Source organism: Artibeus jamaicensis, unplaced genomic scaffold (assembly GCF_021234435.1).
Source record: "Artibeus jamaicensis isolate MK-2021 breed Jamaican fruit bat unplaced genomic scaffold, CSHL_Jam_final scaffold_474, whole genome shotgun sequence".
Lineage (NCBI taxonomy): Eukaryota > Metazoa > Chordata > Mammalia > Chiroptera > Phyllostomidae > Artibeus > Artibeus jamaicensis.
The window spans coordinates 47,637,383-47,661,095 of NW_026522046.1; the positions used below are offsets into that span (position 1 = coordinate 47,637,383).

The 23,713-nt window shown below is 49.4% G+C and overlaps 2 protein-coding genes across 3 annotated transcripts in view; both read right to left on the reverse strand.

Moving 5' to 3' along the window:
- Nucleotides 1-23,713, reverse strand: part of MRPS6 (mitochondrial ribosomal protein S6) — a 56,147-nt gene that overhangs the window by 23,090 nt on the left and 9,344 nt on the right. The gene's annotated exons all lie outside the window — the stretch shown is intronic.
- SLC5A3 (solute carrier family 5 member 3) overlaps nucleotides 1,332-23,713 on the reverse strand; it is a 31,731-nt gene continuing 9,349 nt past the window's right edge. The window contains exons 1-2 of one of the 2 annotated variants that reach the window (XM_053657573.1): nucleotides 13,253-15,971; nucleotides 1,332-12,473 (exon numbers count right to left, since the gene is read on the reverse strand). In XM_053657573.1, coding sequence (XP_053513548.1) covers nucleotides 9,977-12,133 — 2,157 coding nt within the window. In that variant the 5' untranslated portion in view covers nucleotides 12,134-12,473; nucleotides 13,253-15,971 and the 3' untranslated portion in view covers nucleotides 1,332-9,976. Of the gene's footprint in view, nucleotides 12,474-13,252; nucleotides 15,972-23,713 lie in introns of those variants that run through there. The other variant, XM_037127198.2, reaches the window with a different exon arrangement.

Here is a 23,713-nt window from a genome sequence, read left to right on the forward strand (position 1 = left end):
ACAGCTGAGCTGCTTCTCACCGTTTGTGGGGGCCGTGCCTGCCGTGAGCCTGACAGCTGAAACTCACTGGGCCCCCCACCAGTGCCCGCGCTGTGTTTGCAGCCACCGGCAGACACGCGCCAGCAGAGCTGCAGGAAACCCGAGCTCCTGGCACGTGCGTTCGTTCCCAGCCGAGGTCCAAAGGTGGCGCTCTGCCTTCTCACCTCGGCCCCCAGACCTTACACAAGGGTCCTCTCCGTGGCCTGCACAGTGCCACGCTCTCACACGCTGGGCTCTGTGTCACGTGGCCCAAGTGTGGTGCTGCAGTGCTATCCGGTGTCCCTACCTGCAAGGAGGCTGTGATGCGCTTCACAGGGACGGCACAGGTGAGGCAGGCTTCGTGCAGGCACGGGCTAGCATCTACTGGCCTGAGCTCCCTGTTTCCCACGCCCAGTGTGCTGTATATGGTAGTTTTAAACAGTAACACACATAGAATAAGGCTGTGCGCTGACCAGCTGACAAAATGCAGTGACCAGCGAGAGGCTTACAGAAAGCAAACCACGGATCTCCCCAAGGGGACACACCAGAAACGATGGCCGTCACCCAGACTGTCCACACTGTGGACGTCAGTGTTCCAAGGCCCGAGTGTACAGTACAGACGTTCTGATGGGAAGTGCCCACGTGCCGCACAGAGAGTCGAACGTACACCATCTATATGTAGAGCACAGGGGCAAACCCAAGGCCTGTGGGACGAATCCCATCCTCCACCTTGTTTCTACCCGGCAGCAGCACCAAGCTCTGGCTCAACTGTAAAGGGCAGTTACACTTACAGTCCTAACACTACATTCAGCCCGTTGAGGGCAACCGCAAGGCTGGTATGGGCCCATGAAGGTGAGTTTGATGCCCCTCACGCAGAGGAACGTGTCACCGCTCCTTCCCAGGTACTGACTGATCACACTGTGACCGGATGAGCGGCCGTCCTTAGGAAACAGGCCCCCACCCACTCGGTGGCTGGAACAGAATGACGTCTGCACCTTCGCTCCAGTGGTTCAGAGAAGTGCGTGGTGGAGAGACGACAAGCCCGTGTGGCAGCGTGTGAACTGCTGGTGCACCCGGACCATTTCTGGGTTCCCCGTACTGTTCTTAACAACCAGGGTATTTTCTCACTTGGTGAGTCACATCTAACTCCACTCTCGGTGGACCCCCAGGAGTTCTGATTTGCAGAGGCAGACAACAGCGGTGGCAGCGGGGAAACTCCCTGGAGCCACTCACGGGCCAAGAGGAGAAGAGCCAAGGTACAACCCCTTCATCTGAAACACAGGACGCTGTGAACGGACGGCAGACAGGTTCACACTAAAAATACTCAGCCACAGAGATGTCCATTTTCATTTTATTCAAAGTTGGTACATAAGTGCTAACATTTCCATAAAATAATTACTATACTTCAGTTACAGGACAAAAATACCACAGAAAGGAATATACTTCGAAAGAAATGCAGTTCATCTTAAGTTTCCAAATACTTTTGAAGGCCAATGCAGCAGCTGGCAGATAACACACAGCACACACGAAAAACAGGGTACTTTACAGCGTCAGTAATGGAGACCAACAGCTCGTTAGCAGATTTGCTTCTTTTTCATTTTTAAAAACAGTAACACTTTTAGAAACATTAAAACCAAGATCATACATGTCTACAATTTTAAAAATCAGGTTGTATACAGTAGGTTAGAACAGTCAAGTTAGAACTGTCATATGTGGTTAACCATCCTAAATCTACAATTTCAATTGTATTTCTTTCAACATGAAAGCAACCTGGTTTATAGCAAGTTCTACTTTCTGCTTGCAACTAAAACATAGTATGAGATGGACCCAACTAGTTATACCTTAGAAAATAAAAATGAAAAAGCCGTAGACGATGAAGGGTACACCGGAAATCGGTGAACAACTCGGAACATACACCGGGGACTCAGCAACTTCACGCACGGCCATGCCTGACCCACGATGCGTCACCGATGACGTAGCACACACACTACACTCCCCCAGTGCGCAGACTGGTCTTTCAACAGAAACTCCAAGTAAAGCACAACAGGCAGGATGCTGAAAAGACATTTTTCACTGTAGACATTTTTTAAATGCATTAATACTTAGATATCAAAATTACTAGATAAAAGCAGCAGTACTCTGCTGACATTTGGCTTAAAAATAAAGAAATGAAAGAAGCAATTTCACAGAGTATTTTAAAGGAACTGGCTTTCTTCCTGAAGAAGACTACTAACTTTTGCACAGCAACGAGTTCTGACACGCACCTAACCAAACAAACAGAAGAGCAGTGAGGAGCACGCCACAGCTCCCGCGTGACTGCCCACAGAGCACGGGACACCCGAGCACGACGCGGCAATGCCCGTGCTGCCCCTGGACTCTGCCGGCCATCTGCCAGCTGCAGCAGCACTGGGGGGGAAGCGGGGGAGCAGGGTCCGTGCCTCCGTCGGACACTAAAGCAATACATCCTTATTAAAAAAAATAAAGCTTCTGAATTTTAACAACCCCACAGAAAAATCCATGAGCAAAGACCTGTTGATCTGTTTGCCACTCAAAAGTTAGAGATCTCACAGTGAAATCAGGAAATTGTAATTACACATATTTACACTGCTAGGACTGCTTCACCTAGACTAATTAAAGCAATTTCCCACGGGACTATTAACAGACGTTCTAATGGAAGAATCTTGAGAAGCATGACGTTCTCACACACGTTTAGATTTAAAACACTTAAAGATACAGAACACACACGCCCCAGGACGGACAAGTTCTAACTGCTCTGCCTTATCACGTAGTACTAGGCCAAAGGGGCCTGGTACTCCATCTGCCTGCATCTCTGGCACTCCTCCCCCTCAGCCCCCGAGCCTGAGGTCTTACACTCCCACCTCTCCCTGCAGGTACACACCCGGCTCTGCTGGAGAGGGGAAGCCCCCCACCTCCTCCAGGTCAGGTTAACTGTTCTACAACCTGTCTCATTAGTGTGCGCCAGCTTAGCCATCATTCCACGTGATTGGAGTTGACTAAGTCTTTCCCCAAGAAGACAAATACACAAGACAGAGTGGGAAACAAAGGTAGTTACTTCTCCCCCATCCCGAGAGTTTTATCTTTTGACCTACCAGCAAAACTCAGGACAATGACATATTTCTTCATTCACGATAAACAGGGACTATGCAGGTGGAGAAGGTTCGGAGTAAGGGCAGCAGAAGAAAACACACACTGTCTTCTTTCGCTCCCTCGTTCACAGACTGATTTAGTCTGGAAGCAGGTGGTGCGACAGGCAATAGAGTCCCTTAGACTTTTAGAACCACTGTGAAAACCAACGTAGTTCAACTGGCACATCTGTCTTGGAACTAGTTTGCCACTCAGGACACCTGGGTCAAATTCTGCTCTATTATTATGAAATGCAGTCAGGCATACACATTAGATAACTTCACCTCCTCCTTACAAACTAATACAAATTACTAAACACCAGTAGTATTTGCCCTCTTAAAATATGAAATTTCTCCATATTTTCAGGACACTACTGACAGGAGGTTGAACATCCCAAAAATTTAAGATTAAAAAAACAAACCATCTACAGCACAAATTTCTCAAACTGTCACCCCAAAACCTGCGAGTCTGTCCTGGCCTCTTTACTCCCAGACTGCAGGGCAGAGCCCATACAACCCATGTTAGCGAGTGACCCCCAAATATAACTAACAGCAGCACTGCTGACATTTATACTGTCTCTCTCCACCAAAGAAACACAAACTCATCCGAACTATCAGACTGGACTGCTACCATGTGGGACCCCTACGGAGACACCGCACTGCCCGAAGCGCTCCAGCGTGGCCCTCTGTCCTGACACCCGGCTCCGGCTGTGCTCCACGACCAGCACTTGCGGGACACCAAGAACACTGCCACTCTTGTGCTTTCTGCGTGTGGACACACACACGTGGGGGAGCAGGGTTTGTGCTTTCTGTGGATCTCAAGCTTTGCCCTGTTGTGGAATGTGAAACCTGTTACATGCGAGTTCTCAGATGCACCTGTCAAAGCTACACTGGAAAACAATCCAGGAAAGTATACTCACAGAATTAATATAAGTAACTTTATTTTTTAATTAAAGAAACAAATACATATAAATAACACTTAAGCTGCGACACCAACTAGGCTACCTGGTTTCTTTGAACCTAAAAATATAGGCTGCATATAAAGTAAGTAAATATAAAGATACTTTTACCTCCTTCACAAGCTGTAACAAAATTCAAAAAGAAAAACTGTAGCAGTTTTCAACCAGGAAGGGAAAGGTGTAAGTAAACCAGCAGAGTTAATGTCGGCAACCAGAAGGCACTAGTCAGACACAGGACTTTCAGATGCTGATCAGGGGACGCCCTGGCCATTGGCCTTTGCCAATTTGAGATTTCAGTAACAGCAATGAGTTTAATGTAAGTTTCCAACCATCACAACAACAAGTGAGTTATCAGGGAACATTCCACTTAAAAAGTCTAGGCTACACTGATAATTGAAAAGTTATCCAGACTAGTCAGTCCGGAGTCAGACAAAAATGAAGCAAGCACTCCTCCATCCACAGCACCAGGGTCAGGCTGAGTTAACCAAGACAGAGAAACGTAAGCCTCCAGTAAGGTTATGGCTGTCCGCTGTCAACTTGTGCTACTGCCAAATGCACAGAAATGTACTTTCCGTTGTAACAGAGCCCTCGGATCACCCCTCGGCAGGGGCGGGGGGCAGTCATGGACGACGATTACAGTGCAGTGCTTTTCTGAGCTGCCACGCTGGGGGGATTTGAGACCACTGTGCTTTGCCTTGACTTGCTCTTCAGTTGTTTTATTTAATCTAGCATCCCCTTCTGCAAACATGCTGTGTATCCAAATAACCAAATGGAACTTTCAAAGGTCATTACATACAGTAAGGGTAAGGGTTTAGGTAAAGAGCTTCAGATTATGGGACTCCCCTAGAAAGAAAAGTTCATGAAATGAGTAATGATACATATCCACCGAACGTTCTGTTTACTTCTGAATAAAAGACTATGTCAATAGTTAAGGACATTAACTACCACGTAAAAGGGGTGCCTAACCCAAAACAAAACAAACTAAAATTTAACTTTTATAAAGGATTTGAGATGGAAACAAAAACTTAAGTAACACCAATTCTCGCAACACCTTGTTAAAGGTGAATCAGTAAAGTCTCACTCCCAGCATTGGAGGGAGCAGTTTAAATGAAAACCTTTTCGTGACCAGACAAGGTGAAGAGCAACATGGGGCCCAGCCCTGGCCATGTCCACTAATCACTGCGCCCTCAGCTACTTTGCATTCTAGTAGTCAAAGTGGCTGAACATGGAGTCTTCCAACAGAGGGGAGAGCTAGGCGAAAATCACCCCAAATGAACAGAAGCGGCCTTGATGGAGGAAAAGGGGTCTGCAGCCCTGAAGTGCCCACCAAGTCTAACCAAGTGTAAAAATCCGAAGGCCGAGTCCCGGGTAGCCAGCTCCGTGTAGCTCCCCAGTACACAGCACTTCTCTACACACAGACTGCTCAGCCCAACTTTTCCCCTTTAATTATCACAAGAACAAGGCCTTTGGCATCAGAACTCCATTCTTCTCTCCACTGTGGTACCATCATTTCAAAGGGACTCACGAGTTTTAACACCATCCCCCTAATTTTTTAAACAGGAGTGCTGAGAAAACATACTGAATTAGGGCTTTCATTGTTAGTAAACACAAAGTCTCAGAAAATTATTTTTGAGAATAACAGTTCAAGCTAATAGAGACTTGGTATTAAACACTTCTATAATTAATACATCATCATTTGGACACAAGTCTCCTCACCAGGGGCGGAGCAGCCCTTCTGCACACCAAGGCAGGAAGCCCGACAGCGAACCCAGCCGACAGAGTCAGAGGAGTCTGGTGAGCACCGAGAGAACAGGTGAAGAACCCAAGTGATGTGAAGGGGAGAAATGAAGGGGACAGACCGGTCTCTGAACGGCAGGTGGGTATGCGCGCAGACAGAAATGTACCCTCATTAGCGAAGTCTGCTCAGGCTAATGTTAACAGTGAAATGACTTAAGCGATGTAACACCCGGCTAGTAAGAAATCTCATGAATACTGAAGCCTAACAGCACTTTTCTACTAAAATATCACTTCAAATACCAGTCATTTTGATACCTCAAATATGCTAGTAAACTCGTACTTTACAGTATTCAACACCAAACCAGGGTTTAGAGGCTGGACCTCCCTCACTGGCGCCCTGTCTCCTGGGGCAGGGGTAGAGCAGCCGAGGGCCGAGACACTCCTTCCGGGTCCAGGGCCCAGCGAGCGCGGTTCTGGTCTGCGCCTGTGCCCTTCACCAACTCGCCGGCCCGTCCCGCCCAGGTCCTGCTCCGCATCTCGCCTGCCAGTCTTCTGATTCCTTAGGAAGGCGCTGTCCTGCCAAGTCTTTGTAATCCCATCATTTAACAGGAATGGTCTTTATACATCTCTCCACGCAAGCCTGGGGAATCGTGAGATGTCACTGCTAGAAACCCATGTGGTCCCTTCCAGTCTCATCTTGGGTGGAAGTGACACGGGAGAGTAAAGCAGAAGGAAAGCGAGGAAGTGGAGGGTTGGGGGGGGGGGACTGGCCGGTCGATCCCTGCAACAGGCAGTACCAGCGCCAGGGCAGAGGGTGGTGCGGATGGAGACTCACCCACAGGCCACCTGATCTCAGGACATTCAGAGACAGAGGGAAGACCCGCAAGCCTGGCAGAGGGAAGGAAGCAATGGGCTGAGAAACACAGAGGCAAAGACGCCAACAGCCCTGGATGAGACTCGGCAGCTCCCCCAGCCCCAATCAGCCTCAGGCTCGACCCTCGTAGTGTGACGGTGCACTCGGGGACGGTCCCTGCGAACTGCTGCAGGCGCTGAACGTGGGCTGAAGGACACAGCACCACGCCCCTGACTGACGCTTTCCTAAGCTCAGGAACGAGTGACAAAGAACCTCACTGAGCAAGAAGAGCCGGTGGGAAAAGAGAGACTGGCTCCAGCACTCGGAAAGCTACCTCGGGGGCGGACAGAAACGAACCCCGGTCGAGCAGAGGCCTCGGAGGCCCCACGACGGAGCCAGTGTTCCTTCTGCCTGAGTAGCAAGGTCTGCTCATCAGGTCTTAAGACAACAACTGCCTGAAAGGACAGAAAGCAGAATTGGGGACACCATTAACAGCAGATAAGACGGCATTTTCTACACCTCTGAAGACCAATGTCCTCACTTCATTTTGACTCTTAACTATTTTAGTCACCATTACTCTTCGCCAATTCTGAACCTTAGCTTGAGCCGATATAAAAGTATACACATGTCAACGTCTGGAGATTCGTGTCATCATCAAACAGCCGCTGAGTTGGACGTCTTGCTAGCTCAGGGTACACCACATACAGGCACCACCCCACGAGTGACCACTCTAAGGAAACACAGACTGAAGAGTGAGCCTCTGAAATGAAGCTGCACGGAGTGAGTCACACACTTCCAAGTGCGTCATCTGGCACTGGGAAGCAACAGGACAAGCTCCAGGGGTGTCGGTCTCAACAAAGTGATGTCTGCACCGCTGAGAACGAGCCACCCTAATGGATATGCTAACAGTCATACAGGCATCACTACCCTATTTACAGGCATCACTACTCTAAATTTGACCTACTGCTACATACACACAGACAGACACAAGATGATGCATCTCACATATTATACCAAGACGAGAGCACAGAGAAGACGACGGGGGACCCTCTGACCGTGGAAGGGGAAGCCTACAGAACATCCCCTACCATCGCTGCTGTAAATAAAGGGGTGAGAAGGCCGCCCGGCCAGTCCTCACTGCTGAGGTGCACAGCAATGCACTCGAACGAATTTCAATTCCCACAGCCTGACACCGGTTTGAAAATGCAAGATCCTACTACTTCCTCAAATACTGAAAGGGTATCTCCAAGGAGGAACGGTTCTTTGAGGAAGGGACAAACCGGGGACAAACCGGAGCTGGACACCCGGTTACCTGTCTCCCCAGTGGACCCTGTAACCCAGGGCATGTCAGAGCCTCAGCCTCCGCGCAAGGAAAGGACGATCCTATTTGTTTGGCCCCCAACTTACAAATTGAGAAAAAAAATGGCAAGGCACACTAAGCTCTCAAAAACCATGCTAGTCATACAAGAATTATTTTTTCCTCCGCAGACTCAGTCCTTCAGAAAACCTCCTGGAAACGGGAAGATGCTACGCAGTCTGATCATTTCTAAATCAGCTTCAGACGGTCAAGTCCACCATTAGTTAATTAATGAAACTGGTTTACAGAGTACAAAAAACTTAAAGTTTAGGACTGAGCTTTGATTCAAAATCTAGAAAAGTTCCTAAAAAGTAGTAATTTTCCCTAAAGATCAAAAGCTGAATAAAATCATGCAATTTAAAAAGTTTCAGATTACAGAAAAGTCAAAGAAAGTAGATACACAGTCGGTCTCCTTCACCTGGAGCTCGGAAAAAGGACAGTGGGGGGCCCACTCGGGTCCGCCCTCACACCCCCTCCCCACAAAGGGATCAACCTGTGGAGAGGGACCCCCACTACAAAGGATGCAGCCGCCGACCAAGCCCCATCAAGACAAAGGGTCCCGCCCCACGGGCGCTGCGCTGCCCTGCTCTCCATGCGGCACGGCGCCCACGCCCAGCAGCGCCCACTAGAGGCACCTCTGGACACACTCTCCTCCTGTGGAAACACCTTTCGACAGCCTGCCCAAGGCAAAGCGGGCGCTTCCTTTTCTGCTACCGAAGGCTGCACCAAAACACCCTCATGCTCTAAGTCACTTGACTTTTTAAGCAAAAATGTAGAGGCCAGGTACAGAAGGCAAGTCTTTTGAAAAGGCAGGTCAAGAAAAATAACTTTACCAAGGGTACAATATGACCTCAGATTGAATTTTCTCTAAAAACTCAGCCTCGGCAGATCGTGAGCTAACCAAGCAACAGGAACCCAGACACTGTCGCTCTATCCCCAGACGTCTGAACGCCCTCCCCCGGGATCTGCAGGGGAAGGCATCTGGCCAATCAAGAACGTTGCCAAGTGCCAAAAACACACCCACAGAGTTACCGGAGCCTGAGCACTCACCTGTCTAGCCCAAGGTGACCCAGCGCTGCTCAGAGGCTGCTCACGCCCAAAGTACGTGACACACCTTCATCTGGCCACTAAATGCAAAGACCACCGGCAGTGTCACTTCGTGTCCCCATCCCCAGTCACTTAACAACACAGTCATGACATGTACCTTTACAAAGACAGACATGGGGCTCATGTGAGCGTGATTCAGCAAAACTTCAAAAGTAGGAAAGAAGGAACCAGAAGCAGCTTCCCCCAACACTGCGTCTACTGGCGGTGGGAGAGCAGCCAGCCAGACACTCCGCTCTTTGGGCGATCAGAGTCCACAGGCTCACGTGGGCAACGCGGACCTGGCGCCTACCCAGCCTGTCCTGAACGGGCGCCTCGCAAGCACATCAGCCAGATGTTCAGCACTTAATTGCTTATACAATGTCTACAGATGCGGTTCTCTTTAAATGGCAGTAGGGATGACAGAGACAGGAAAACACTCTGAGACAAGCCAGGCCCCCACTCCAGGCCGAGAAGATCCGACCCACATTGGCAGTGCGGACAGTGTACTTTTTTCGAGCATCTTAGCATACACTCTGCTCTCAGTGTTCTACGAGAATAATTGGTCTCACTTTGGTATGGAAATTTTAAACCACACTTGCACAATTCAGTCTGTTAAATTTTGCTTCACTTAGGTTGAAAATTTACTTTCATCCATCTCTGGGAAAATAAAGTCTTGCAAATAGATAATGTTCTGCTAAGTAAAATTTGGCTAAAACCTACAGCGTAAACAATGCCTGAGAGATGCAACAGTTACATAAGTCTTTTTTTCTCTTTCAAAGACCAGTATTTTCTTAAGTTAGTGTTTCATCACACCCTTAAAAGTTCATAAGGAGAAATAAACAAACATGAAAATCCCGAGTGAACACACAGCAAAAAGTCCAATGTTTAGTATTAGTTTAACACGTGGAGGCTCTTCCAGCATCTGTAAACAAACGGCCTCCTCCTCCATCAGGTCTCTGAGGCTCCTCTTGCTGAGGCTCTTACTTTTAAAGCCACAGAACCAGTCTACGTACTTCCAGTAGCGGCCTCCGTCACCTGCCTCCTTCTTTCTCTCTTTCTCTCCCATGAGCGCTGCCTGCCCATTGGAATAAGCATCTACCGGTGTTTCAGCCTCAGAATGACCTAAGGAAGCCACGGGGTTGCCCTCCTCTCTGCAGGTCACCAAGAGATTCACATCTTCAGGCTGAAGGCCCTTAATGCTGTCTTCGGATTTCCCGTTGGGTATGACTTGGTTGATGGCCTCACTATTCTCACTGCATCTCAGGATGCTCTTCTCTTGCATCTTGTACGGTTCGTCTTTTGGGGAGCAGCTCTCCTTCACCACTAGGCTCTTCTTAGACCAAAAGGTGGTGGTACGAATCTGTTCCTTCGTGGGGGGCGGCGTGAGAAGGCTAACAATTACAGTAACGAGTCCTGTGACCCAAAACAGTGCTGTGGCCACATACATGTAATGAATGTCTCTGATGAAGCCCGGCCTGTTATCAGGCTGGTCGCATTCTGGGGCCCGGTAGGCAAAGGCTAGTGTCAAACGGACCACTCCGAGGACAAAGCCCGCCATCCCACCATAGAAAGCCCCTTGTTCATTGCACCGCTTCCAGAAAATTGCCAGAAGGAACAGGGCCGCGATTGGGGGCGTCAGGTAGTCTGCTACCTCCTGAATGTACAGGTACATCTGGCCGCCTTGCATCTCCACGATGATCGGCACCCAGGCAATGCTGATCACCACCATGAAAGCCACAAACACGCGCCCCACAATCATGAGCTCCCGGGAGCTTGCGCTCTTGCGGACGAGCTTATACACGTCGAGGGTGAATATGGTGCTTGCACTGTTAAAGATCGAGTCCAGGTCACTCATCAGTGCCGCAATCATCACAGCCATCATCAGGCCACGGAGGCCCACGGGCACCAGCTTCATCACCAGCCGTGGGTAGGCAATGTTGGAGCACCCGGCTCTGCTCCCACACACATGCATGCAGTGCTCCGGGTTGATGCAAGCAATATCGTCAGCAAACAGTATCCTGGAGATCATTCCCGGCACCACAATGATAAACATTGGCAGAAGCTTCAGGAAGCCAGCCATCAGAGTAGAGCCTTTGGCGTGCGCGATATTCTTAGCCGCCAGCACCCTCTGCACGATGACCTGGTCGGCACACCAATACCACACTGACGCTGGCGTCTGCCCAAGAACGAATCCGGGCCAAGGAACGTCTTCATCTGTTGGGTTCCGCAACATTTTCAGCGCATCTTCCTTAGGGTGGACATTACAAGAATTGGTATTGGAAAGGTTGTAGGTCAACAAGATGGAAGTGACATTGGGTGAGGCCAACATGTACCTTCTCTTAACTTCCTCAAACCCGCCAATCTCCATCATGCTGATGACCATGAGCGTGAGAGCCCCCACGATCATGAGCAGAGCCTGCAGCGTGTCTGTGTAGATCACTGCCACAAGGCCTCCGGTGACAGTCAGCAATGCAGTCATGCCAATGAGCAGGATGACAGACACGTAAAGGTTCCAACCCAAAGACTCCTGGATAAAGAGGGCACCTGAATACAGATCCACTGAGAGCTTGGTGAAGATATAAAGAATCAGAGACAAGGCTGCAAAATAGACCTGAATCCTATGGCCACCGAACCGCTTGGACAAGTATTCAGGCATGGTGTACACCCCTGACCGGATGTAAATGGGGATGAAAACCCATCCCAGCAGTTGCAAAAGCAGTAAGGCATTGAATTCCCATGCGCCCACTGCAAATCCACTCGCAGCTCCAGATCCTGCCAGCCCAATGAAGTGCTCACTCCCAATGTTGCTCACAAACAGAGAGGCACCAATCGCTACCCAGGTCATAGAGCGCCCAGCCAGGAAGTATCCACTCACGGTGCTTCTATTAGACTTCCACATGGCAAAAAAGCCAATGCACATGACCAAGACAAAGTACAGGGCCACTATGGCAATGTCTGCTGTCTCCAGAACAGCCCTCATTTCGGTCACTTTGTGAGTACAGGTGTCCAATGACAGAAGTGTCCGACTTTTTATTTACTCATCAGTAACCCAGCCAGGTCTGCCAACCATGCGTGAACTGGGACTACACAGGGCAACAGAGCAGGTCAGAGTCTTTGTCCTTTGGTTTGCTGTCTTGATGGTGGTGGCTGTGATAAACTCTGAAGGAAGACAGTTTAAATTTTCCTCCGCTTCTTAATTGGAATTGAGAACTTAGCTCGTACTTTTAATCCACTCTCCACAAGACCATCAGCATTTACTCAGGTGCTGGAGGAGGAGTCCTGAGTTGCGGCCTAGTCTAGTGAAGCCTACTGTACCAGCCCTGCAAGGCAGCAAAGACAAAAGACAAAGATTGAATTAGAGGGAGCGCTCACCACTCCATGAGGAGACGTTCAGTCTAGCAAAACGGCACGAGACATTCTTTATAAAAGGAAAAAAAACTTTTAAAATATACTTCATTTCCACAGGAAAGCGCAATCTGTACTATCACAGCTGATACTTAAAGTCAGTGAAAACATTTATCATTTTGAACGAAGAACAGAAATTCATCAACCTCATAATTAAATGGCCCGACTCGCTAGCAACTGAGAACCGCTACCATGACAGTGCCTTTCTCCTCTTCCTGTGTATCTCAGACTGGAACAGGTACCGAGATCTTAAAACACCTTAAAAGGGGGAAAATACTAATTCGTAAAGAGCTCCAAAATGAATCTTCAAATACTACGAATCCCAAGAGTGACATGACAGCCAGCGAAGCTGCTCGGTGAGCAAGTGGGTGGTGTTTCCTAGGTGTCACCATCCACTCCGAGCAGGAAACAGAGCACCACTCAGTCTATGCGAATCCGATGTTACAAAGTCTCCCTCGATTCCCACTAACAATGTCCATCAGCACCAGTCATCACACAGGAACTGAGAAATTGTGAGGTGGCTCCTGTCCTAAAGGGAAAAAGGACATTACCCACACACGCATACACACACAAGGTAGGACCACACAGACCCCAAAACCGCCCTAACATTTTACTCTTCGGACAGCTAGAAGAAGACCCAGGGAATGATTAAAACAAGTGTTCAAGGAGGTCGTTTCCTTCCCTCCCTTCTCACCAGGCAACGGTTCCCCAGAGGCTCTGGGAGGTAAGAAACCGACGGGCTGCTGGTGCTGAGCACTTCCCTTTGGCGCTTCCCTGTTGAAAGGGACAGAAGCAGGGAGAGGAGGGAGAGAGAGCTTTCTGGAAGACTGAAAAATAATTTGATTTTTATTACATCTTCCAAACCTCAACAAAACAGACATTTGTCAACCATAAGATAATATAAATCATCTTCAGTCAGGGATTCAGGTATTTTTCAGTTGGGGTTAAGAAAATCACCCTGCAAAACACATTAAAATTTACCTAAAAACAAGTTTGTGAATTTGATGGTTTTTCACCTGGAAAAGAGACAAATTCCGAATTTTCAAAGTTAATAATAAGTGTAGCCAACAAATCAACAATGCACCATTGTTATTCAAACCAAAGCCTTCCAACTACCAACCTCAGAGTGAAGTGTTTTCTACGCTTGACAAAGAACATGCTTTTTGATGAATCTAGGCATTTTCTTTAAAAATCAGGAGCAAATTTAAGTCCTACAAATGATACTAAAATAAAGCTACCTCTTTTCAAAACTGTCCAACACAGACCACAGCACTGAAAACTAAAACACACACCTTTCTTATTCACTGGCTAGGAATGGAGCTGAAAACACAGCCGAAGCTAAATGCCTACCAAATTAGCTTAATAGGTCTAATTCATAAAGCTGCCTAGACAGGAAAACTCGGTCCCATCTTTATGGCCTTTTAAAGCATAAAGCACTACAATAACTGTATCAAGAAATTATAAAAATCCTTCGTCTTAAAAGCCAGTGTCAACGACAAGCATGCAGGAAGCTGCCACACACTGCAAGTTGGGATTTGTATCACACTTCACACTTGCCTGATCCTAAAGGTAGTCAAATCCGTCCACTTATCACCCACCCCCAAAAAACCTTCTCGTTTTTGAAAAAATACTAGGACACTTTTTAGAAGAACCACCTAAGTCTGTACCAAAGGCGAATCAGATGCCCAATGAACAGGGCAGGGAAGGGCGCCTCTCGCTCTCGGGAGGGGTGGGTTCTGCATCACAGCCCAGCCCTTCCCCCTGCGAACCAACACCCACGGTCCCCATGGCCTTGTTCCGGCTTACACAGGGGGGCCTGGCGCACTGGTCAGAGGGCCCTTTCAGGTGTCACTGTTCCCAATGGCAGTGGCAGACAGTGTGCTTCCCCCAGAAAGGCCAAAGGCTCAGAGTGGTTTTTTTGTTTGTAGGAGCAGCTTTTTGTGAGAAGTGAAACAAGCACTTCCTCTCCTGGTCAAGTACTGGGAAGTACTGCTAGTGTCAGTGGCCTTGATTTTCGTGGTCCAACGCGGTTCAAGTCAGATACATCAGCCTTGCTCAGCTCCCCGATAAGCGCTCCGACTAACTGAACTCCCAGGCTAGGTCTACCGTCCCTCGCTGCTCCTCCGGAACAGGTAAGAGAGGAAAGACCTCCTGCCTGCAGCAGAGCAGCAGGGAGCAGCAAACGGCCAGGCCAGGTAGCGGCGGAGCAATGCTTCCTGCCTGTGACTCCTCAAACTCTTCAAAAGCCGCAAGTCCCCATCTGGATACCACACCAGTGTGTGGGCAGGCTTAAGGCTTTTCGAATTAAACAAAAACATCCAGAGACCAGCACCTGGTAAAGACTGGAAAAACAAAACAAAACCAAATTTACGTCAATTTACTTTGTAGAAAAATATAAAATACTATAAAATATTTCATATTCTAAACTTCAGATCTTTAGGAGATGAATTGTGCATTCCTTAGAAATTATTCCAAGTAAAATATACAATATGTTTTAACTACTTTTCTCTCCCTTTTAAAGCAGCAAACATTTCTACGACAGTTGTCCCTGGGCATCTGGGGGACGGCTTCCAGGACCAGCGTGCGAGTCCCTCACGAAGTGGGGCGACGCGTCTGCACACAACCTCTCTCTGCAGAAAGGCTACCAGGCGTGTGCCTGCGTGCGACTTCACTCATGGGGATCGAGCGTAGTGCTCATGGGGTGGCAAACTCCAATTTTGCTTTTTGGAACTTTCTGGAATTTCCTCCCCAAAGACTCCCAACCTGCGGTTGGCTGAACCTGTGAACGCAGAACCTGAGGGTGTGGAGGGCCAACCGTAAGGCGGACACTGTACAGAGACCTTTACCCCAAGGAAGAATACACATGGAAACTTCCTGTCTTCAGCTAAAATGAGGTTTTATTTGTTTGTTTTTTAATTCCAGGACTAAGCTGACTCACAATTCAAGCTCCTCTCTCAGGTGAGAAACGTGGGGCCACAGGTGTGGGACTGAGGACGTGAGCTGGTTCCTTGGAAGGACGTTTTTAAGAGAACAGTCACTTCTACAACAGGAGGAATGCTCTATGGAACTATAAAGAAATGGTCCCCCAGGGACAAAAGACAGAGAGACTTAGCCAAGTCTCGAACACCAGGGGGTTTGGAACCAGCAAACTCCCATCCACACCCAAAAGAGAGGCTTCCTTCTCAAAAAGTAATGTTTTGATAATTTCCCACAAAATTAAATAAAATTTTGGTACTCTTTCAGGTACTTGTGTGAATTAAACAGCAACTGAAGAAGTAATCCCAACAGGTAAATATACGTATTGCTGTGTTTGAACAACTAGAGAGCAAAATAGGTAAGACCGGATTTAAACCAGTTACTAAACTCCTACAGTTATTAGAATCAAATCATAATTGGTAATAACAACCAAATCCAATACCTTTCTCCTAACACCTCGGTTAACCATTTAACACAGTGACCCTGAGAGGGACCAAACGACCCTGCAGCTGTGGAGCGGACCTGAAAACCGTGCTCTTGCATGGCGGCCTGGACAGGCTAGCCCGGCGCTGCGGACTTGGCAGAAGCCCACTGTGCCAGCTGGTCATGGCCGGGCTGCAGGCCCCCCCTGACCCTCTACCGCCTACAGGGGCAGGCAGCACGGTCAAGGAGGCAGAGGGCCTCAGGAGGGGTGGCAGTCCAAACTGTCACTGCCCGACAGTGGGACTGCAGCCCAAGGGCAGTTCATGAGCCTCTCCACTGTCTCACCTGTGAAACACACCCTGTGCCCAGCTCCTGCTGGTTTAATGAGGAATAATCAACACGCAGAAAGTGTGCAATACTGCCCAGTACAATGGGTAGGTGCTCAACAGATGTCACTTCACCTTCAACTTCTAAAGACTACAAGTGACAATATCGGCTTCTTTCAAATTAAAATGTCAACCACATGCCAGGCATCCTAGGATCCTCATTATAGATTTTTTAAGTAGATGAAATAAGGTATTAAACACATTTCTCTCACAAATATTCTGAAGAGGCTCCCAACCACCCCACCAACTATTAGTTCCTATTTACATCAATTTACTCAAGTAAACTACAAAAAAATAAACAAATATAAAACTCTACTTAGGGACTTCCCACATTTCAGCAAAGCAAACCCCACTAGTGGGGCGGCTGATGGTGTGGGTCCCGAGGGCCACAGGCTGACGTGGGGCCGACCCACCCAGGTGGACACCCCATGGTCCACTGTGCACAAGACAAGCGCTCCTGATACAACCGATCAAGTCCTGGCCGACCTTAGATCGCAAACGGGGCCGAGAGGAACGCTCACACGCGAACCCACGTGGTGGCACCGCCCCCGTGACGCTGCTCTGGCCTCTCCCTCTGTGCCGGGCTCCTCTATGGCACCTACAGCTTCACCAAAGTTGGTCAGAATCCCTAGGAAATTTAAGAAACCCCCGTGGAGCCCAAGGGATGGTCAAACTGTACTCTGACGGTCCCCAGGCCGTGTGCGTCAGTCACCACAGGGGACTTCCAGCCGAGCCTCCCCAGCAGAACAGGGCTTTTGGCTGGTCGCCTACAGCGGCAGGGGGCAGGCAGCAGTTAGGGGATGCTTTCCCAAGTAAAACACCTTTTCAGATAAAATTTATTCACCTAGAAAGTTCATAAACGACCAGATTTCTCATTTCACACACATATACACATCCCCCAAGATACACTTACTTTAACTTTTTAATCAACCAGGAGTTTGTTTTTAAGGACGCCTTGGACAATGAAGACCCTAGGGGCATGGGGCCAACTCTGAAGCTACTTTTTTGTGGAGCCTGAATGTGTGGCAAACTACTCCAAGAGCCTTTTTTTTTTTGAGAGATGAAATATCAGAGCAACAGCACAATGATACGGTATCATATACTCCTAATGACTAAAACATCTATTAACTTTTAATGGGCAGAATCCAAGAGGCTCAGCACTGCTCACTTGTTAAAGGCTGGGTATCAAAGACGAGCCAGAGACCACGGATGTGAAGGCTGAAGTCTGACGCCCGCTGACCTGAGCGCTGACACCCTGCGGGTGCTGGGCCCACAGTGCTGTGTGTGCCACACTGACCCTCACAGCGCCCACGGGACTGTTCAACGAGGGCGCCCGTTCCACAGGTGAGACGACTGAGCCACGGCAGGCGCGGCACCGGCGTGGGGGCAGGTGTCCGTGTCCACGGCAGCACTGGCACACGCACCTGTCCAAGCAGCTGCCACCCTTCATCACACCACCACCTACCACAGAAAGGACACTGACAAGTCACTCCTAACAAAGTTCAATTCCAGTTTTTTTGCCTGATCACCCACAAATGGCTGTGTGTATGGAGAAAAGTAGAGTCGAGACAAAAAAGTCCCAGGTACGGACATCTCGGGCAAAGAGAGTAAACGCACAGAATGGCACAACCGTGCCAGGTCAGCCATGGGGCCAGGCTCTCACCACCCAGGGCTTGGCCCTCCGCTCTCTTCTCAGCAACAGAATCGGGACTCCAGGTCTGCCCTACGCCTGACTTGGTCCCAGGGGCCGTGTCAATGCATCCAAGCCAGTCCTCCTCCTCCGCCAACACGTGTGTCTGGAAGACATCAGGCTGAGAGAGCTGGCGCGTGGGATCCACAGTCTAAGAGTTCTCGTAGTAAAACCTATAGAGCAATGTTTCTACTGAATAAAGTGTTTGTGGCCACCTATCCTTTTGCTTGGGAGTATAAACAATTTGGGTGGACCCCTTAACCCTGTCCTGCTGTCAGAGAAGAGCAGCTCCATCCTCACCATTGCTCACGCCGAAGTATCAATCGTCCACGCACGGGTCGCTCACTCTTGCACCGCGCACATAACCGATCCTTAGCCTGCTGGCTCCACCTCAAAAACCTACCCAGAATCAGACCACTTCTCATGTCATCTGCCAGTGCCCCGCCCTCGGCCCACTACAAGGCGTGAATGCGCATGGCAAGCTGTCCCCGCTCAGGTCCTGATGCACACTGTACCAAACAGGCCTCAGGGCCTGGACACCGCTTCCCACTCCAGGTGTGCGGGCAGACCTCCACGGGACGTGCTCTCCGCTCACTTGCATCACTGCTCCCAAGTCGCTTCCCCAACCAGCTCGGTTTCTCCTCCTCCCGCTTTAGTCTTTCCACAGTGCTCACCACCTTCTAACACACTACAAAACTCCCCTGTGCTCGTCCCCACGCCACCAGAAAGCAAACTCCATGAGGGCAGAACCCCTGGGCCTGGGGCACCACCTAGCACGTTGCCGGTGCTCAAGTGTTTGTTAAATGAACGAATCAAGTATCAAAAACCAAGTCCCCAACCAACAGTGTTAAATCCAGGACCCTACAAAACCATCAGCAGCAGCGGCTTCTCTCCGAAACAGTAAGAGGCGGCAGGCCAAGAGGCCCGGCAGGAGAGCGAGCGCTCTCCCACCCCTAAGAGTGAGCGGCAGTCTCGGCCCACCAAGCCCAGTGAATCGGACACGGCGGGGACGCCCTCTGCCAACACAAGTCTCCCGGGGCCACAACGGAGTCCGAGTCTGGCTCTGCCGCCACCCCTCACCCCACCCGCCCACTGAGGGGCTGGCCCACAGCCCTTTGCGGTACTACCTCCCTGTCCTAACGCGCTCCAGACTGGACCACTGCAACTGTCAACGTGCCCCTCACGGGGGCAGTGACAGACGCAGACCTTCCTCACACGTGAGCCTTCTGTGCTACGGTCACATCTGCGGGCCACAAACAGGTCAGCGTGAGCAGCAGCACTTCCTTTCGATTCCCTCTCTACACGCCAGCGGCGCCCTGCTGGTGTCCCCGAGGAAGAACCCTGTTTCTCTGCCCCTCCCCACAGGGCACACCGGGTCGCTGCAATCACCACCGTTCACCACCGCTTGTGCCGGGTGGCACTTCTACACGACTTGTTTGGGTTCAGACTCATCTGACCCTCAGGAAGCCCCCAGGAGGCAGGCACAATAACGGTCCCCAACTCACAGATGGTAAAACTGAGGACATCAGACAGGGTCACTAACCGAATCCAGAAACATCCTCTGTGAAGGTGAGGGCTGTCCTTTTCTACACTTTTCAGGAAGCTGCACATGAAAAAGTGGAAGTAAACACCAGTCAGAGGAAAACCAATCCAGGAATAATGCAGCTGGAAAACGCCCTTTGCACTGCCCAGCAGCCCTACGGCCCAGGCAGGGGACACGAGGTTATGCGGGACCCTCACGTAAACAGCTGACGGGGCTGCCGACACCACGCCCGCCAAGAACTCCTCTCATCTCTTCAAGGCAGGCACGTGCCCCCTGATGGGTGCTGCACCCAGGCACCCTCACGTACTCCTGCCAAACCAAACACCCTGAAGCTCCTAGGACTGTTCTACCTACATACGAGTTTACAGAAAACAGCCAGACCCCAAGAACAGTAAGACACCAGGAAATGATTAACCAAATTCAGATGGGGCTGAGGGGGGAGCTATTCTGGTCCTACGACAGGTAAGGACCAGGACAGGTTCCGAAAAGCACCCCCTTAGGCAACCTGGCCACTCTGCACACAGAGCAGAGGCACTCACACACGTAGAAGGCAACGCCCATGACACCCGGGGCTGTACGGTGCACCACTGCCACGGACGCAGCCTGTCACTGACAGGACCACCGCTACCTGGCACATGAGACTTAGGAAGCCATCAAGCTGGACCTTGTTTGGGTTCAGGTTCATGCAAGCCAACTGTGGAGAAACAACTGAGACAATTCAGGGAATCTGACCATGGATTAGTTAAGTATTTCATAAAGGAGCACCTTTACCTTTCAGACACATTCTAAATATTTACAGGTGAAATTTTTCCTATATGCATTTGCTGTAAAGTAATCCAGCAATAACTGATTCAAAAGCAACAGATGCTAAAGCCAGAGGAAAACTGTTCGAGAAAAGAATATTCCGCCTCAAGCATATCGCTCCATAAATCACTGAACTACCAAAGGGACAAAGGCAGGTCTGCGATGGAGCGCTCTGACGTCACCAGTGGGACAGCCCAAAACGCCTCCTGACAGGGTACCCTGACACCTGGCTGTGACACTCCTGCCACAATGTATGACCCGTTGAGAAAACCACCAGACAAATCAAGAGTGAGGGGTTCTGCAGACCAGTGGCCGCAGACTGTCATTAATGACAAAGATTTGAGAACTTTCCAGACCAAGGTGCTAAACAACTAGATGTGTGATCCTTAACTGAATACTGGATTAGAAAACTACCAGATATTACTGGAATAACAGTAAACTTGAACATAAATCTGACAATTTAGAACAGCACTGAATCAAGGTTGAATTTCAGTACAATGGTTGTTTTGGCTGGAAGAGGCCCCTGTTCCTGAGAAAGACACGTCAAGATGCCTAAAACTTTCCAATGGTTGAGATTCTTAAAAAAGGGTAAATATAGGATAATTCTAACAATTAGTGATCCAGGCAAAAGGCCTACAAGTATTAACTGTTCTTGCAACTATTCTAAAGGTTTAAAATTTTAAGATGAAGAATATAAAATAATCCAGCAAAAAACCGGGGGGATTGGAAATGAAGCAAGACTGGTAACTGTTGACAATCTATTGGAACTGGGTGGCAGGAGACTCACTTAACTCCCTAGTTTTCTGGGTATGCCTGGGCCCGTCTTAATCGCTACATGAAGTAGAGTAAACACGTGCCTGAGGCAAGGTCAAGAGCAATCTCTAGATGAGGGGTCCTGTAGGAAAACACACTGAACCACTACCACACGCCACTGGTTCGCTCAGGCAGGGCCTGCCAGCCACCGTGAACAAAGCCTGCCTGACCCTACACACAGGGCCATTCCTGCTCCTGTCCCCAGCAAGGGACTGGGCCATCACATCTTCCTCACCTCGCCACCACCGGGCCTGAGCATTCTGATGAAAATGAACTTGCCACATTTTGCCCCTTTATCCCGCTGTCTCTTACTAGAATGTAACCTGCCCAAAAGCCAGCACTTTGTCTTGCAGTGTATACCCCTCTGCTCCCCAAATAGGCGCCTACCACCGCTGCTGCCTGGCAGGCGCTCAAAAGAGACGCTCAGCATCTCCTTCAACCTGAAGGGGCTCTGGCTGCAGGACACTGCCTGCACCTTTTCACAGACCCGGCAACCCGGCTTGGGAGACCGCCTTCGGAGTCCAGCCTGGCCGCCGCCTGGCTGACTGCGCAGAAACCACAAGCGGCCCCTGCTTACACCAGCCACTGGGGATCAGGTGCCACGAACCTGAAGGTTCAGAGAGGTGCAACGCACAACCCGGGCAACTCCGTCATTTGCCCTCGGGTTCTCTGTCCTCATCCCACTTGGTTCCAGTTTTACATTCCTAGAAAAACCATTCCTAGAACAGCGATGGAAGTTTCAACTTTTCCATGTGACTGAGGCCAGAAAGCATAAACACCAGAGTCTTCCTGGTAGACCAGACTTTAATTCTCCAAGGAGGCCAAATCATAAATAAAAGATCCTAAAATTGGAATGTTTCCTCAGGCATATACTTTTGGTTGGAAAATTCAAAAACTTTCTAATTTCTCCCAAAGCTTGGGGAATATAAGATTTTCAAGAAGTAAAAAACACATTAGTAGGATAACCTGAACAGTATTTGGGAGGACCGGTAAAAATCATGGTCTGACTGAGCCTGAAAGACGAACCTACAACTTAGGGCAGCAGTGGAGACTACAAGGTGCAGCTGGGCTTCTTGTGTCTTTGCAGGAGGGACCACGGACAGACACCAACACGTGGCCCAACAGGGTCCCAACTGCCTGCACCGCATGCCAAGGGCAGGATACCTGAAATTACAGGTTCCAATTATTCCACCTTAATCAGATAAAATATTTAATAAGGGAAGTGATACCAGGAGGAATTTCTCTTCTTCACATTAATCTTCTTACACCGCATTTGTAAAAGCCCCCAGGTGTCCGTCCGCAGGTGAGAACTGCAAGCCCCAGGCTCATGGTGCCGCCAGAGTCCACTGGACGGCAGGTCGCCCCGACAGAAACCTGGTGTCCGAGGTTGTCGAGACAGCATACTTGAAACAATCACTTTCTTGTACAAATGCGAACAAGGCAGAAGGTAAGTAGTGCACGAGCAAAAGAGCAACAATAAAAACAGCCTATTACTGGGTTATATGTTTACTTAACGGGTTCAAGCGATTGCTAACAGGACACGTAAATGTGCCTTTCCTGTAACATCCTCCCAGCAAAGGTCCTACCTCCAAATTTAGCATTTCATTCAACAGCAGAAACACACCTTCAGTCGGAATCTAAACCAGGACTGAATGTTTCATATTTGCAATCTCCAGAGGGCATCTGAACACAGACCAAGAACAGCGGGGTCTGGGACCTGACCTGGCTGTCCGCCCCTGACAGCAGCAGAGGCTGCCCGTGCTCCCGCCCAAGGGGTTCCCAGCACCTGAAGTGCAAGTGCAGCCAACACTCACCACACGTCCACAGCAGCCTGGCTGTTACACCTGTACTTGGGATTCTTCTCCAACAAAATTAAGCACTTTAACAGCCAGGTCAGGGGTTGAGGAAAATGCTCTAACAGCTAAACGAAGGCTAAGTGAAGGCTAAACAAAGACAAAACCAGGAATTCATTCTGGGGCAGAAGCAGGCAAATGCCAGTTTAGGAACACGGAAGGTTAGAGGTCAAGGTTTTGTGTGGTCAGGTCCAGTTTCCCTTACGATTTCATCTGCAAGCTCTCACCCACGCCCACCTCCAAGGAGTGTCCCTGCAGTGAGCAGGGGCTCCACACCTCAGGAACTGTAATCACAGCAAAGACAACTGGGGGACAAGGGGACCAAGCAAATTGATTGCACCTGGACTGGAAAAGTAAAATGAACAAACCGGACCCGAGTTTTTACTTGTGATCTGCTGTTACGTATCTGGGGTGGGTGGGAAAGTGAGAAGTCAGTCGAGGTAATAACTTGGCCTCTGTTCTGTGACGACAACGGATAGGACCTGGTCCAAACAACCGTCTGCCACCTCTCAGCTCTACCCAGTCTGGAGGAGCACCTTCTTCCGTGGTAGCACTTTTCCGAGACCATGGGTCGTATATGCTCAAGCGAACTTCATAGACATACTCCAGGCCAAAAAAAAAAGTCATTTTCCAAACAAAGCTGTCTTTGCCCAGAAGCAGCATTTCA